Source organism: Argiope bruennichi, chromosome 3, assembly GCF_947563725.1.
Source record: "Argiope bruennichi chromosome 3, qqArgBrue1.1, whole genome shotgun sequence".
In the NCBI taxonomy this organism is placed as follows: Eukaryota; Metazoa; Arthropoda; class Arachnida; order Araneae; family Araneidae; genus Argiope; species Argiope bruennichi.
In genome coordinates, this window is record NC_079153.1 from 16027549 (window position 1) to 16040996 (window position 13448).

At 28.4% G+C, this 13448-nt stretch overlaps 1 protein-coding gene across 1 annotated transcript in view; it reads left to right on the plus strand.

The window, feature by feature from the left end:
• LOC129963412 (hemicentin-1-like) overlaps positions 1-13448 on the plus strand; it is a 710215-nt gene that overhangs the window by 473350 nt on the left and 223417 nt on the right. Inside the window, exon 5 of the mRNA XM_056077767.1 lies at positions 5553-5849. Within this exon, the coding sequence (XP_055933742.1) occupies positions 5553-5849 (297 nt within the window). The remainder of the gene's footprint in view (positions 1-5552; positions 5850-13448) is intronic.

The following is a 13448-nucleotide window of genomic DNA, read 5'->3' on the forward strand; positions in this document are numbered from 1 at the left end:
TTTTTTTTTCATTTTCTTTAATCAGGTGTCAAGTTGAAGTTTTTTCTGTCAACTAATTCATACTTTAATTAAATAAAGTTTAATTAAATACTTTAATAAGTTTATATTAGTAATGCAATGCAAAAATTCAGATACCGTTGGTATATTATCAAGTATGTAATGAAATGTTAGATTCCAAACTAATCATTAATTTCAGTTCAAAATATCATTATTAGATATTACCATCCAATACATAATTCGAAAATAACTTTAACTGTTTGAAGGCGTTTACAAATGCCAATATTTTATGCCGTTACAAATGTATGCCTTTTTAAGGTATTTACAAATGCCTTACAAGATGAGCGAAGAAGAAAGAAATTTCATATGAAAGGTATGAGAAAAAATATATAGTTCTATCAGAAGTTGCCGATACAATATCCTCTATGTAGGATAGGTCAACAATCTGCAAATATTGCACATGTGTCACAGGAATCTCACATTAATTGATAATATATATATATATATATATATATAATCTGCAAATACATATATATACCATCAATTTCTGTATGTACATTTTCTATCATTCGACTGACGACTTACACTGGCTGCATTTGAAATTTGATTTATTTTTGCTCACTTATTTTAATTATAAATGTTTCTTACAAAGGATGGTTATTTTATAAACCATTTTGATTTAAGTCTAGTGACCACACACCCATCCCATAGTAATTCAACATGCAAATCCTACTAATCAGATAAAAACATACAAACACTCGCAATTCTTTCAGGAAACAGATTGAAAAATTATACAGTTTCACTTGTAAAGAAAGCATGCTATTTATTCTGCTATCGGTTGCATGAGCACATTTGAAAATATTATTTAAAATAATATATTGACTTGGACCATTTTTCCAAACTTGTCACGGCTGTTTAAGCGAGACTTGTGATGAAATTCTGTTATATTGTACATATGACGAAAGTTTATTAAAAGAGCGAAACAAGAAAAAATGATGCATTCATTAACTTTTATTAATGTTTTAAAATGATCAGATTTTAAATTTATTGAATTGATTAAAAATTGGTTCAAAATGAATACTTTTGACAACTATATAAAATCGAATTCTTTTAACATTCTTTCACGTGCAAACGAGTTGCTATTGAATGCAAACGACATGGTATTTGAATTCATCGCCAAAGCTGTGAGCATGCACCTATAAATCACTTTATCCTTTAGTTCAGTCATAATTCCAATCAAGAGGAATACATTGGTCACCATTTAGTATATAAGTCAATCAAAGGATTTCTAAAAATGCCACACTACAAATTAATAAAAAATTGAAATTCATGATGAACTTCTTAAAAGAAAATAAGATTTTTTCCGTTCCGAAAATGATACTTTAATTTTTCTATTTTGATTAAGGCAACATCAGTTTTTCCAAACGGTATTTTTCAATAAAGAGTTCTTTCGAGTATACTTACGGTAAGGCCCAATAATAAAATTTTAGACTTCCATCCTAGAATTTTCTTTACAACTGGCAAAGCAGTCCATGGATTCCATGGATTTTGTATGAATGACAGTTATTACGTTGGAATATTTTCTGCACTATGGAGTTTGGAATGTTGAATTTTGTACTGACTTTTCGTACTCTAACATGAAAATAACGTGAAATTATAAGCCAAACTTTCAAGTTCTGCATCACATGAATAACACCTCATCCTCCTAAGTCCTATCCGGGAGAGTAAAAAATCATGTAATTTCTAATATCAACTTTTCTCTAAACATACTCCCGAAAAGAATGCCAGGAATATTGAAAATGACATTTTTATTCTTTTACAACTATATCGGAATTACGATTACATACTGCATAAATCGTCATCATATCCAAATGTTCCTTTTTGTTAAAATATGTCATTTTTAATAAAGCACACCGATGTGAGCAAATAGTTTTATGTTCTTGCTCAGCATTCCAGTACACTGAGATATTTTGAATTTGAACTTCTTAGGCTTCTCTTCGGTTTTTTTAAAATTGATATCGCATTTTTTGTTCAATTAAATGAAATTGCATTACGCATGGTTAGTTAATTTCCTAAAAGTAATGATGATATACTGTAGGCAAAAATTTACATATGACAGTATTTTTTGCATTGAATGTATTTACATTTTTAAAATAAATGCTTTCATCTTAATTAGTGATCAGTTCCTAAAAATCTGTAAATTTTCAATTAAGGTAAGATTCCTAGATTGAAATGAGAAACTCTGTGAGTGCATAGATACATGTAAAAAATGCTTTACCTCATGACACTTGTACAGCAGATTTTTTTTTTTTTTTACCTTTTACTATCAATTTTTACAGAAGCTGTTCATACATTTTTTCACTACATTTAATAAAATTTTGCAACTAAAAGTATATGTATAATCACAATATTAGGAGAATAAATGTTTGTTCCATTTATTTGGGGCACATTGTATATGTGGCGATCAATGGGATTAATTGGTTTGTATTAAAAATAGTCGATTAATCGCATTAACTGGAGCAACATAGTACACTCTAGAAAATGAAATAATAGGTGTTTATATATGTATATACTCGTGGCAATTAACAAGATAATATACGAATAATATAATTTAATAATTAGAAAGTTTTCGTCATCATTTGAAAACGCGATACAAATCTTTATTTGAAGTTTTCATTTTGGCAAAAACCAAAACATTTTTCAGTGATTAAATGCCTTATTTTTCTCCTCTGCTCTAACGAAATAATAATGATAAACAAACCTTTAGGGGCATTTCATAATCAGAATTATTGAATTCATTCATCTTCATACAATACATATTTCTGACGCATCAGATAAGTCTATTGTAAACATGAATAAATATCCAACACTTAACTTCAGCACAAAAACAAGCAAAAGCTATTTTGAATATTTAAAATCCAAAACATTCTTTACTCCAATTACATTTCCCTATCCATAAGTCTTTCGAAAGTGTACCTGACTAAAAATCTGTCTGTCAAAGCCTTTAAAAGCTGCCTCTTGTTAGAGCCATTCATATTTGCAGAATATGTAAAAAGGCACGGAGGCAGCGAGTCCCAAACTCTAGTACTAGTGCTTTCGATTTTTTTTCCACCATTTGTTATTTCAAATACGGACAATCCGTCGACTTTACAATGCAAATGCACTATTCAATACTTAGTTGAATGTATTTTTTGGCTTTTGAATAAATTGCGGAAAACAATTTCAATAACTGTGTGTTTGCACATCCAGATTACGGGTCTGGAACACTGTATTGAAAAATGTCTTCGAATATCGGATAAATAAAAGATTTTCGAGTCCGGAGAAGTATTTTACATAACAAAGAATTGAAGCGTGATTGTGCGCATTCATACTTGGGTAGTTAATAGTTATTCTGACAAAAGATTTATGAAAGTGGCAATAAACCTGAAAATTCTTCCAGTGCAGTTGAAAGTTACTGAAGAGTAAATGTCGTGAGAAATGTTTTTTGTAAAAATGGGAGTTATTGAAAGGCGAATTTAAATAATATCGAGGTGGAAGCTATCGCAGTGAAATGACATAAAACATTATTGAAATGAAGAAATTATGTGAAAAATTACTTCTTATTGAACATTTTAGAAAAAAAAATGTATAGCAAATTGGTTTTATGCTTTATTATAATTCGCTTAATCCGTTTATAGAAATTTATTTGTTTTCGCTTAAAAATGGGATTAATTATATATCCTTTTTCATTCTCTGTTTGTTGTAATTTAGCTATTACGTTAATTGATGGCATAATTTTTCATATAATCTAAAATTCAATTGTAGTTTAACCTAGGTATGAAAATATGTCACATTAGGTTCTTTTCTACAAGATATGCAGACGATTCCAAAAGTATATTGATTCCGTATAGCTCCAAACGATTCCAAAATTATTCTGATTTCGTATAACTCCAAACGATTCCGAAATTATACTGATTCTGTATATTCATTTGTATCGCATAACTATGAATTGAATCCATTAATGCAAGTTAAAAGATGTGTATCCTGTATGTCAGGATCATTGCATTCTGTTCCAATTTCGTTTTAGAAATATTGTGGGGGGAGGTCTATTTATGTTTTCTTTAGCATTCCGAGTTACATTAATTTAACCAAGCATTTCATTCAAAGATGATGATGCTAGATTCTAATTATGACAAATAATACTTTATTTCCTTTTCTTTCAAAAACAATTTCATAACTGAATGAAATTTCAAAGAAAGATGAAGGATATATGTGTAATGGATATTGCATTGTTTATTATTGGTAACTGTAAAGATTATTTCTATAAAAAATTAGTTTTGTTTCAGGTTTTCTAAAAGGTTTTTCGCTAAGCAATAGGTTTTATTTATAATTGCAAATCACACAATTTTATTCTCAAATACTAAGAGGGATTTTCAAAAATCCTATTCAGTCGAAAAATTCTAACCTCTTCAGTTGCTTAAATACATATCACGAGACAGAGTATTTTAAATGCATTAAAGTGATTGCCCATTCAATATTTATTGATAATGCAATAAATTTAACCTTATCATGTTGATTTAATCATTTAGTTGGAATCATTTAATCGTTTTGGTGTTCAAATTGGAGATGACCCATTCATATGTTTAGCTATCTTTAACGGAAAATCGAAATACAGAATCCTGATTACAGTGATACTCAGTGGAAAAGAGCTAATACTTCTACGTTGATTATATTTTCTACTTCTTAATCTTAGCGCTCGAGAAAAGTAGTATCATACATTTCTGGATGTCTGGTGTATCATGTCTGGATGTATATTTAAGGACTCAGAAAATTATGATTTTTTTTATTGCCCAAGAATTCTTCTCACAATTTTTGCTATTTTATGCTTTTATAATAACCTTTATCCATCAAGAATGTGCAAAATTATGCATAATTCATAAATGGTCAGTAATATTCGAGATACCAGTGCGAAAAACCAAGGCATGATTTGATGGTTGGTTGTAAAGTTTCATTGAGTAATAAGTCATGCCTTTTTCTGATGCTTTGAAAAGGTTTCTAAAATATCTATTAAAAAGACAGTCAGTTTCATCTATAAAAAGTTAACGTTTTCGAAAAGACATCTTGCCCCTCCCCGACCTAAGAAATATTTATTATATTGATTAGAAATAAGCAGAGCGTAAAGTGTTTTTTCAACTTTGGAAGTACTACAGAATTTTTTACCCACAATTTTCTATAAGTTATCTAATTTACACAAAATAATTCGAAAAATTGTTAAATTAATTATATGTATTAAATATATTAAAATCTTAATTGTATGTAATAATATCATATTACCGATGAAAAACGCCTCGAAGGACATTTGAAAATAATAAGTCATGTTCGTATAGAATAAATAATTTGTTTCATGTTTGAAAATAATGAAACAAAACATAAAATTTTCTATGTTTTTGGGCTTGCTTCCACTCTATAATAAAATTTCAATATTATACCTAAAACATAGAAAAGAAACAATAATTGATATTTTTTCTGGTTTCTTAAGATTTTGCAATAATAATTCATTACTTTTCATTTTCCAGTTCGACCTTTACTGGTGAAAATCGCTGGTCCTCGACAGCCTTTTTCAGCTGGGACTCGGGTCCAGCTAAAATGCAGCAGCCAAGGGTCACGTCCTCCAGCCACCATTACTTGGAAAAAGGCGGGGTCGAATTTCAAGAATCCTCAAGAAGAAGTGGTCACTGGCGGAAATGCAACTGTTAGTGTCTTCTTCTTCACTCCGACGCCAGAGGATCATGGACATTACGTCACATGCAGAGCGGAGAATCCACTCATACCTGGAAGTGGCATAGAGGACAAGTGGAAAATGGAAGTTCACTGTAAGTTTGGCCTTTAAGATCTTCTCAGTGTTCAGCATTATTATTATTTTTTTCAGAATGCTGCTGGTTTTATAGTAAAGAGTTTTGAGTATTTTATATATTTATTTGTATATTCATTGTGATATAAAAAAAAGCACCGATTACAATTTATCACATTTTTTTTTTTTGCAAATGTATATATATATATATATATATATATATATATATATATATATATATATATATATATATATATATATATATATATATATATATATATATATATATATATATATATATATATAATTTTAAGATGGTGTGAAAATCGTATTTGATCCGTAATATTTTCGAGAATAATCATGGGAAAATAATCACATACAAAAATATTGCTTAGTTTTTAATAAATCAATTTTTTTAATTAAATTTAAAAGAATCAATCTGATATGCACGATCCCACGTACCAAAATAAATATCTGCCAAATTCTGTAGTTAAACGGTTTAGCTTATAGAGAGTCAAAACATAAGAGCAGACAGAAACACGTGCTTCTTTATCAATAGTGATAATGTCTGCTTTTTATGCAAAGGTGAAGCAACTGAAGGTGCTAATAGAGAATGCGTCACATGGAAATAAAATCGATGCCCATTTAGCTTAATGCATGACCAAATGCAGTCACATGCCAATAAAATTGATGCCCATTTAGTTTAATGCATGACCAAATGCAGTCACATGCAATAGAATTGATGCCCATTTAGCTTAATGCATGATCAAATGGCAATCACATGCCAATAAAATTGATGCCCATTTAGTTTAATGCATAACCAAATGCAGTCACATGCAATAGAATTGATGCCCATTTAGCTTAATGCATGATCAAATGGCAGTCACATGCCAATAAAATCGATGCCCATTTAGCTTAATGCATGCCCAAATGCAGTAACATGCAATAGAATTGATGCCCATTTAGCTTAATGCATGATCAAATGGCAGTCACATGCAATAGAATTGATGCCCATTTAGCTTAATGCATGATCAAATGGCGGTCACATGCCAATAAAATTGATGCCCATTTAGTTTGATACATGACCAAATGCAGTCACATGCAATAGAATCGATGCCCATTTAGTTTAATGCATGACCAAATGCAGTCACATGCCAATAAAATCGATGCCCATTTAGTTTAATGCATGACCAAATGCAGTCACATGCAATAGAATTGATGCCCATTTAGCTTAATGCATAATCAAATGGCATTCACATGCCAATAAAATTGATGCCCATTTAGTTTAATGCATGAGAAAATGCAGTCACAATAGTCAATTATTACTTATTCAAAAAAAAAAGCTTTAAATTTACTTTGTACTGTGTTCAAATTTGGTAGTTAAACGGTTTGTCTTGTGGATAATCGAAACACAGGTAGACAGACAGACATACTTCTTTATTATTGGTGGAGATACCGTCTCTTTTTTTATGCAAAGGAGAAACAACTGAAAGTGCTCATAGATAATGTGTCAGATAGTAATGAAATGGACTGAAATTTAGCTAATTGCATAACAAAGTATTGTCACAAAAGTCAATTATTACTTACACAAAGAAAATCTTAAATTTTCTTTGTACTTAAGTCTGTAAACTTTCTTTGTTCAATTATTTTCTTTTGATGTTATTAGTAAGGAGGTTTTTAGCCATTTATAATCTAGGTGGAGGTAACTGTTTTTAACTATCTTATGCTTAAATGAATCATGTTACTACAAAATTTGTATCGTACGTTATATATATTTTTTTCAATTCCATGCTTATAATTTAAATCTATTTTATTTTTCGTTCCAAATAGTCTCTTCCTCCTATCTTACTCAAACAAGGAATAATCAACAGACAACAATTTAATCTATTTGCTCATTATTCGAGATATTTAAATAAATATAAAATCTGCAACCTTGTTCAGATTTAATATTTACAAGTTTTAATTATATTTCATTTAGTTATTGATTTAAGTTCTGAAATTTTTCAAATCTCCTTACTAATTAACAGTAAAATTGAACGAGGGAATTTCTTTATTATGAAAATAAATATCCTTCTATTTCTTCCCTTTTCATATGATTTCATCAGTTCCTATTATTTATAGTTTTTAGTTGCTCTTACATGTTACGAAATTATCAGAATTAAACTTTTAATATTACAATTATTATTAGAATGATTCAAATAATTAAAGCAGTTAAATTATTTATTATTTATTAAAGCAGTTAAATTATTTATGAAAAATAAAACTCAGGAAATTTGCATAAATATGCAAATCAAATAATTACCGCGGGATTTAAAATGTAAGTTGACTAATGTGCAATTAATTATTAAATACTTATTTTTGGAGCGTTTGTTTACGTAACTCTGGACATTACGTAACTAATGATGGAATGTATAAAAGATATGTAAAAGGGCTTAAGTATTGAATTTTGGACATTTATGTAAACATTTTAAAGCTATTGCTTTCATAAACTAAAATTAAATTATCTTATAAACAAATGTAATTTGGTTAGTTTATAACAATTTTAAAATATTTGCATTTTGTAATGAAATCTCCCTAATTAAAATTATTTTTAAAATGCGATTTTTTATTTCCTTAACATTTTTCAAATTTATATGTATTGGAATTTCAGTTAATCATTCTTAATATATTAATGCGAAAGATAGAAAAAGATTATCCTCTCTCTATATGCTAAATAAACAGATAGCGATGTTTAAAATTGTATTCACATAATAAAGCACGTTTCAGAATAGTTACCAACTTAATGAAATGATTTTATTTTATTGAAAAAAATATACCTAATTATCCTGTAAGTAAGTATTGAGATTTCGTAGTTTTCTAATTATACATTACTGATTAATGAGTAATAAAAATGATTAATTCAGTTATCAATTAGTCAATCAATTATCAGAAATCTAAATTTGATCATTTTTGTCTTTTACATTTCTGAAATCTTAAACCATTTCTACGTTTTGCCACGCAATATTTATGACTATAAGAAAATATTTTCATTTACTAAACAAATACGAAAGAAAATAAAACAAAAAAAAACTGAACAAGAAAATGTTAGTCTAACAATATTCATTACACATTTATATATACGAATTTCAAAAGAATTTTTTGACTTAATAATTCTATAATATTTTATTCCATTTGAAAACAAAATAAAAGTTAAAAGTACCCATTTTTTCTTAAACCACTAAAAAAAGATATACTTTTACAAAATGGTACCTATGTTAGAAAATGAGATGCATTAAATATATCCTATAAAATTATTATTCGAAAAGAAATAAGAAATATTCTTACTTTTTCTGAAACAAGATAAGGCGAAGAGACTGAAAATTTATTTCTTTCACCAATGAAAAAAAATTTAGCAGCTAAAACACCAAACTTAATACAGCCCATGAATTGATTTAGTGCTAAACGGCTACCAAAAGTCTAGTATTTCATTGGGCTAAATGTTTTCCTTGTGGCTTTCAAACAATGGACTTGGCCCACTACACCTCTAAAGGAAATTTACTGCCAACCCAACTCAAGACTCTATAATCAATAGCAAACATATTTTGTTACTTTCTTATTTGGCTTTTATCTCGGTCCCGCAGCTTCAATTGAAATTTATGTACTTTCGCCAGGGCAGTATTTTACTTGTTTTCCAGGAACAAGCCACATTCACTTAGGATTCCAACCAGACACCCTCCTGTGGCAAAAGCTGGAAACAGATATGTTTTTGGTATTTTCCACATTTATTTTGTTTAGGACCTGAAACCCTTTGAATCATTGATTGCCGACGTTTAAGTTCTTCTCTTTGTGGACTACCTCTATATATATTTCTTATCAATATATGATCCAATTTTAGATACTTACACAGGTACTTTGTTATGTCATATAATAAGTTTGCCTTTATTCTTACATCAAAGTGTGAATTTTTATAAGCTACAGATATCAAATAGCTTGAATTATTGATAACAGAAGTTGAATTTCTTTTTTTCCCCTTAATTTCTTCTCCTTTTAGCAATACATTATTCATTATAATAATGAATAAATTTACTGAAAGAAATATCAGATGACAAATTGCTTGATAAACGACATTTTAAATTCCCTCTTTGTAGAATATATATATAATATAATATATATATATATATATATATATATATATATATATATATATATATATATATATATATATATATATATATATATATATATATATATATATATATATATATATATATATATATATATATATATATATATATATATATATTATTCATTGAAATGACGAAGAAATAAGCATAAAAATATATCAGATGTAAAATTGCTTGATAGACGACATTTAAAATTATATAATTTCTTATCAATATATAATCCAATTTTAGAAACTTATGCAGGTGCTTTGTTGTATCATGTAATAAGTTTGCCTTTATTCTTACAACAAAGTGTGAATTTTCATGAGATACAAATATCAAATAGTTTGAATCATTAATAATAGACGTTTAAATTCTCTTTTTTCTTAATTTTTTCACTTCTTTTTAATTAAAATAATGGATCAATTAACATAAAGATATATTAGATGTAAAATTGCTTAATAAACAGCATTAAATATTTCTTCTTTGTGGAATGTATATAAATGTATAAAAAAAATTCTTATCAATCAATGCATAATCCAAGTTTAGATACAAGTACTTTTTTATGTCACGTAATAAGTATGCCATTATTCTTACAACAAAATGTGAGTTTTTATGAGCGACAAATAGTTTGAATCATTGAGAGTCGGCGTTTAATTTCTCTTTTTTCTTGATATCTTCTTTTCTTTTTACTATATTCATATTCATTAAAATAATTAATTAATTAACATAAAGAAATATAAGATGTAAAACTGCTTGACAGACGACATTTAAAATTTACTTTTTGTTAATTATTCTTTTTTGTTTGATATATATAATTTTAAGTACTTTCATAGTCTGCTGCTGCCTGGCCAATGTGGCCTGGTGGTAAGGTCAGGGTTTCGGAACCGGAAAGGTTTCAGATTTGAGATCTGATTTCATCGAAGAACCATCGTGTAAGCAGGTCTGGTGCACATTAGACCCTTCGGGCCAAATATTATCCCGCTGCAGTGGTGTGGAGTGGAGAGGGGGTTCCAACTCAGGTGCCGTCCTCGTCATCTGACCAAGGTTTAAAATTACAAGGTTCGCCCCAAAATAGCCCTGGTGTTGCTTTAAAACGGGAAGTTAATATAAATAAACTAAACTAAACTTTTAATGCTCCCATGACACCAAATTTACTAGAACAAACGTTGTCTGCTGGAAAGATTCTCTAATACACGAAATCTTTTACTTTTTTGCCATCAAATTCACTACATTTGTCACCATCCAAGACCGGGGGTCATTGTTTTGGTTTCCATTCAGCAGCCATTACTATATATGTAAAACTATCTCTCTTACCAGGAGATCAGGGAAGCGATATTACAGATTTTAACCAACGCTTTCCTTCATAAGGCATTTTTAAAAACTCTATGAATTGGTTGTATGTAAAGCAGCATTTAATCATAAATATTAGTTAAGCTTTTATTGTAATGAATTAATGGAAAAATTGTTTAGTTCATGTCAGTTTTTATAATAATAATTTAATGAAAAATAATCCTTCGTTCTGCTTATTCGTTTTCTATTGTAATTATTAAATGAAAAAAAAAATTGTAAGCTTAATTATATTTGTATAAATATCCATTTACCGTTCAAAATTAGATTTGAGTAATAATAATTTATTGTGAACGTACTAAAGATTTATTTATCTTAGAAAATTAAATAAAATAGAATGAAACAATTAAGTAAAAATAATTTTGATCAGTTAGTTCATCAGAAGAAGATATTTTAACAGAAAAGCAGATTCCAAGCGAAGTTTCAATCTCACACATTCATTTTACTAAATTTATTTCATTTATCTAAAAAACAAACGGTTTCACTCAAATTTTACAAATGATATTTGGCATGTTGCCAGTATTAAATTTCTGAATTCTTATTATTGTTCCCGTCTCAAAAAATTACGGCTTAACGGGAAAATGCCACCGAACCAAATGAATAATTCTGAAAAGATGTTTGTAAGTAATCACCATTGCATTTTTAAACATTCAATTCCATTTATTTCTCATTTGTTTCATTTATTCTTCCCTTCCCAATTCATCGACGCACGATATTTGACAAATTAGAATTTCACATCTGAAGCTAACTAAAACTAACGCTTCGTCAACTGCATTTGTTACAGAGGAAAACAAACGATAAAAATCTAAAGTAAATAAATAATGATAAATAAGCAATCTGAAACAGGAAAAATAATGAAAACTTTTCAAGCAATAATAAATACCTCTCAAGTAGATACTCATTTACTTTTATGGAAGCAGCTTTATCATAAAGTTAGAGTCAAAAATTAACAGATGGAAAAAGTAAAAATTCTTATCCCAACTCTGAGAGTATTTATCATTTAATTAAGTCAAGAAAATCTCTGTGAAGTTTATTTAAAAGATTAAGCCGGGGAATTCATTTTGAACGGCATGAAGAATAAAAAAAAAAGCTTTTGTTTACTTTCTTTAAAAACATTATTTTAAATTAAGAACGAGATGAGATTTATTTAAATTTATGACCCTAATTTCGAGTCACGAATTTAAATAATGCATTCTTTTTTTATTGGTCTATTTGCAATTATACTAAATATGATTGAAATTATTTGAATGGAAACTTAAAGAAAATTTGTTTAGAAAATGAAACATTAAAATACTTTATGTTTTGAATTAGAATCAAATCATACTTAATTTTTTAAAAAAAAATATGCAAACTTTTTGCCTTAATCAGTTTATTTATTCAAACTTATATGATGATCTATTAAGGTTTTATATAGAACAATCATTTTTTATAAAACTAAATTTTTCAAAATTTTTCGTAAAAAACATATAAAGTAATTATAATAAGTCCAGTTCATATTTTTATGAATTCAATGAACTTTATGAATTCTTGATTGGTACTAATTCAATTTTCTACAATGAAATCTGCTAGAGTACAAAACATATAACATGAGCATATTTGAAACGATGTGCAGTTTTCTTTTTATTATTATTATATGATTTAAGGCCATAATAATCGAGAGAAACTATATACCCTTTTTATTCAGGAAATATTTTTGGCAGGAGGAAAAAAGAATACAACTCTCCCACCAACAACATGCAGTTGTGTTTATTATCACATAATTTGGAACCATGTGTAAAATTATCACAGGAAAGGATATTCTTTTTTAATTCACACAGATCATTGAGTTTAGAAAAAAAAAAGACATAATATATGTTCCAAAAATGTATACCGTTAAGAAAGTATAGTTACGAACCTGTGATGCTGCTCCCCAGCATAGTTGGTTTCATAAGAGGTCCCAAAGCTTGGCGACCATTTGGCAACTTGGCGACGAATTTGGCGACTTTGGTGCCAATTTATATTATACCCGAAACATCGAGAATTTTCCCGATCCGTCCAGTAGGAACCGAGTTACGCCTCGAACGTTCCTGATTAGTTGAGAGGCTTCTAGCCCCGCCTCCTGAGACCTATAAAAGGAAGCAGCCGGAGCT